Source organism: Lactuca virosa, chromosome 6 (assembly GCF_052849685.1).
Source record: "Lactuca virosa cultivar CGN04683 chromosome 6, Lactuca_virosa_CGN04683_v6, whole genome shotgun sequence".
NCBI classification, from domain to species: domain Eukaryota; kingdom Viridiplantae; phylum Streptophyta; class Magnoliopsida; order Asterales; family Asteraceae; genus Lactuca; species Lactuca virosa.
Genome location: NC_136431.1, coordinates 246,503,063 through 246,507,884, shown reverse-complemented (window position 1 = coordinate 246,507,884; position 4,822 = coordinate 246,503,063). Strand labels below are relative to the sequence as shown.

Genomic DNA, 4,822 nt, shown 5'->3' with positions numbered 1-4,822 from the left:
ATTCGAGACGATCCTCTCCATTGCTTTTTAATTCAGAAATCGAAAGAGCGGCAAGAAGAAATCGTGTTACTCACCGCGCCTTAATTTTTGAAGAAGCCAACAAAACCGACGACAAGATGACAGACAGAAAAACCATGGGAGATTTTGCACGACCCTCATTTGACTGGACCAAATCATGCATTAAACGACCTGAAGTAGGAGCTACAACTTTTGAGATCAAGATGCATGTGATCCAAATGGTGCAAAATAGTGCGCAATTCGATGGCTCACCCGATAGTGACCCCAATACACACATCACTAGTTTCTTGGACATTTGTGACATGTTCAAGATGGATGGAGTAACTGAAGATGCAATCCGACTACGCCTCTTTCCTTTCTCTCTACGAGGTCGTGCCAAGAGGTGGTTCTCAACCTTACCCGCTGAATCCATCACCACTTGGGAAGACTTGGCTGACAAATTCCTAACCAAGTACTTTCCACCATCAAAGACAAACATGATGATCAATGAAATCCTTTCATTTCAAGCTGAAGATGGCGAATCGCTATACGAAGCATGGGAAAGATACCGAGAGCTACTCCAAAGATGCCCACATCATGAGCTACCTATGTGGAGGCAGGTCCAAACATTCTTCAATAATTTGGACATTCATACACAACAATCACTCCATGCAGCTGCCGGAGGTTCCATAAGGAACAAAACACCAGAAGAGACTTATGAACTCATAGATGAAATGGCAATGAATGGCAATCCCGCTCATTCGGTCCAATATCGTGGCAACAAAAACAAACAACTTAGATTTGAGAGTGTACATCAAACCGATGAAGTGCTGACTGAAGTCCTTTCCCAAATGCGGAAACTGACAACTGAAATCAGTCAACTTAAACAAAACCCTCAATCTAATGTTCAAACTGTTTGCACTTTATGTGAAGGACCACACAAGACTAAAGACTGCAGAAAAGGGAACATGTTCGCTCAAGACAATGATAAAGTTGAAGAAGTCTTTTATTCTTCCGGTGATCAGGCTGACTTGAATGAAGAAAGGCGAAATATAGACCACAACAACAACACAATCAATTCAACAACCAAAGCAACAATGACCGATGGAGGAACAACAACAATTCAAGTTCAAATTGGCGGAACAACAACAACAACTTCAACCCAAACTGGCAAGGCAACAAGGTCAGCAACAACAATTCGGGCCAATCCAGTCAAAATCAACATCATGGGCCAGTTTCTTCTCAAGCAAATCATGGAAAGACAAGTGAACCATACCATGATAAGCAAATGGAACAATTGATGAACATGATGAAGGAAAGTCTCAAGCAAAATGAAATTAACTCCAAATCAATTTCAATACTTGAGAAGCAATTTGGACAAATAGCAGAGCAAATAAATCGGCGACCACCTGGCAACCTTCCGGGCACCACGCAAGTAAATCCTCAACACTCAAGAGCTTCAACTAGCAACACCACCACCACCAACACCAACAACAACGCACATCTAAATGAGGTAACTATTCTGCGTAGTGGTAAATCATATGATAATCAAGTGCATAAGCCTACACCAAACTCGTTAAAAAATCCTGATGAGGTTTTAGTGGAGGATTATGTATCTTCTGATAATGAAAGTGAAAAGACTCTTAAAACACCAATTGAACCAGAACATAAATTGAAAGGAAAATTGCATGAGTCGGAACTGTCTAAAGTTGGGGAAGGACATGTGGAGACAAATACCACCCCTTACCCAACAGCTTTAAAAAACACAGCAAAACAAGTTTTTTAAAAAAATGATGATATTTGGGAAACTTTTCGACAAGTCAAAATTAACATCCCACTTATCGATGCCATTAAGCAAATTCCGGCTTATGCTAAATTCCTCAAAGATTTATGTACTCAAAAGAGACGTCACCGAATTCCAACAAAATCAAACGGTACAGCACATGTTAGTGCCGCTTTGACAAGAATACTTCCACCCAAATTAAAAGATCCTGGAGCACCCTTAATTACAATTGAAATTGGAAACATAAAAATCAAAAAGGCACTTCTTGATCTTGGAGCAAGTATCAATGTCCTTCCTGGTAGTTTATATGATAAATATGACCTTGACCCATTGCAACCAACTAACATTACTGTGTCCATGGCCGATTTGTCACTTAAATTACCACGGGGGATGTTGCCTGATGTCATAGTCAAGGTGGAAGATTTTTATTACCCAGTTGACTTCATAGTTATGGACTCTGAAAAACACTTCAAGGACAAACAACAAAATGTCATTCTCGGTCGTCCCTTTTTAGCAACTATAAATGCTCAAATTAGTTGTCGAGATGGTGCAATTGACGTGAATTTTGGCAACCGCAAGTTGAGACCACAACCCTTTGGACCCAACGCTAACTCTCCAGATCATAATGATTGCTTTATGATAGATACCATCGGGGATTGTGTTCACGAGCATACCGCAAATATGCTCCTAGACATAACCAATGATTTGGAGGATGTTTTTTGTGACAATGACAGATCTCAATCAATTGAAGATCAAAAAGAGTTTCTGAATGCTATCCATGGTCGCACGTCAACTTGGTCAAATAATTTTGATGATCTCCCAGATTCAATTGATTCAAAGATAAAGCCATCATTGGAAGAACCACCAGCATTGGAATTGAAGTTGTTACCGAAGCATTTGAAATATGCCTTTTTGGGAGAAAATCAAACGCTTCCGGTGATCATTGCATCAGATTTGACAGAGGAACAAGAACAAGCATTACTGAAGGTGCTTAACACATACAAAGCCGCAGTTGGATGGACAATTGCCGATCTTAAGGGAATAAGCCCAGCAGTTTGCATGCATAGAATCATTACCGAACCGTCGACAAAACCATCAAGAGAGACGCAAAGAAGATCGAACCCTAATATGAGGGAAGTCGTGAAGAAAGAAGTGTTAAAGTGGTTAGATGCCGGAATCATCTACCCAATCTCTGACAGTGTATGGGTTATCCCAACGCAAACCGTTCCAAAGAAAGCTGGCGTCACGATCGTAGAAACTTCAAGTGGTGAAAAGATAACCACTCGGCCGGTAACCGGGTGGCGGGTTTGTATTGATTATCGCAAATTAAATACTGCCACTTTAAAAGACCATTTTCCTTTACCATTCATTGACCAAATAATAGAGAAATTATCAGGTCAAAAGTTTTATTGTTTTCTGGATGGGTATTCTGGATACAATCAAATACCTATACATCCTGAAGACCAAGCCAAGACTACTTTTACATGTCCCTATGGTACTTTCGCATTCCGACGAATGCCATTCGGATTATGTAATGCCCCTGCCACTTTTCAAAGATTAATGACTAGTATTTTTTCAGACATGGTCGGGGAGTCCTTGGAAATTTTTATGGATGATTTCTCTATTTTTGGATCAACATTTGACACATGTCTCCAACAATTGGTAAAAGTTTTGAAACGTTGCACGGAGACAAACTTGGTTTTAAGTTGGGAGAAAAGTCATTTCATGGTTAAAGAAGGAGTTGTACTTGGGCATGTTGTTTCTGAAAGAGGATTTGAAGTTGACCATGCCAAAGTACAACTCATTTCCTTACTACCACCTCCCACAAATGTCAAAGGCGTGAGATCTTTTCTTGGACATGTAGGTTTTTATAGACGATTCATCAAAAATTTTAGTGCGATTTCAAAACCTTTATGCAATTTGCTCTCTAAAGACGCACCATTTTCTTTTGATGAATCGTGTATGAAATCCTTTCAAAATCTAAAGGGACAACTTTCCCAAGCACCAATATTGCGATCACCTGATTGGTCACAACCTTTTGAAATCATGTGTGACGCAAGTGATTATGCGGTTGGTGCTGTATTGGGGCAACGGGTGAATAAAAAGCCCGTTGTAATCTCTTATGCTAGCAAAACTTTTTCCGATATACAATTGAATTACACAACAACAGAAAAAGAGTTGTTAGCAGTTGTCTTTGCTTTAGACAAATTTCGCTCATATGTTTGGGGGTCAAAAGTCGTTGTTTTTACGGACCATAGTGCTTTGCGTCATCTCATGCAAAAGAAAGATGCAAAACCGAGGCTTATTAGATGGATATTGCTACTACAAGAATTTGACTTAGAAATTCAGGATAAGAAAGGAATTTGACTCAGAAAAATTGCCTTTCTTATCCTGAATTTCTAAGTTAAATTCTTGTAGTAGCAATATCCATCTAATAAGCCTCGGTTTTGCATCTTTCTTTTGCATGAGATGACGCAAAGCACTATGGTCCGTAAAAACAACGACTTTTGACCCCCAAACATATGAGCGAAATTTGTCTAAAGCAAAGACAACTGCTAACAACTCTTTTTCTGTTGTTGTGTAATTCAATTGTATATCGGAAAAAGTTTTGCTAGCATAAGAGATTACAACGGGCTTTTTATTCACCCGTTGCCTCAATACAGCACCAACCGCATAATCACTTGCGTCACACATGATTTCAAAAGGTTGTGACCAATCAGGTGATCGCAATATTGGTGCTTGGGAAAGTTGTCCCTTTAGATTTTGAAAGGATTTCATACACGATTCATCAAAAGAAAATGGTGCGTCTTTAGAGAGCAAATTGCATAAAGGTTTTGAAATCGCACTAAAATTTTTGATGAATCGTCTATAAAAACCTGCATGTCCAAGAAAAGATCTCACGCCTTTGACATTTGTGGGAGGTGGTAGTAAGGAAATGAGTTGTACTTTGGCATGGTCAACTTCAAATCCTCTTTCAGAAACAACATGCCCAAGTACAACTCCTTCTTTAACCATGAAATGACTTTTCTCCCAACTTAAAAC

General features: G+C 39.4%; 1 protein-coding gene across 1 annotated transcript; it reads left to right on the top strand.

The window, feature by feature from the left end:
- The first annotated feature begins 1,303 nt into the window (after positions 1-1,303).
- LOC145122421 (uncharacterized) lies at positions 1,304-3,965 on the top strand. Its single transcript, XM_079058025.1, has 3 exons — positions 1,304-1,774; positions 1,853-3,874; positions 3,951-3,965. The coding sequence occupies exons 1-3, from the start codon at positions 1,304-1,306 to the stop codon at positions 3,963-3,965; spliced, it is 2,508 nt and encodes an 835-aa protein (XP_078914151.1).
- Positions 3,966-4,822: the final 857 nt, after the last annotated feature.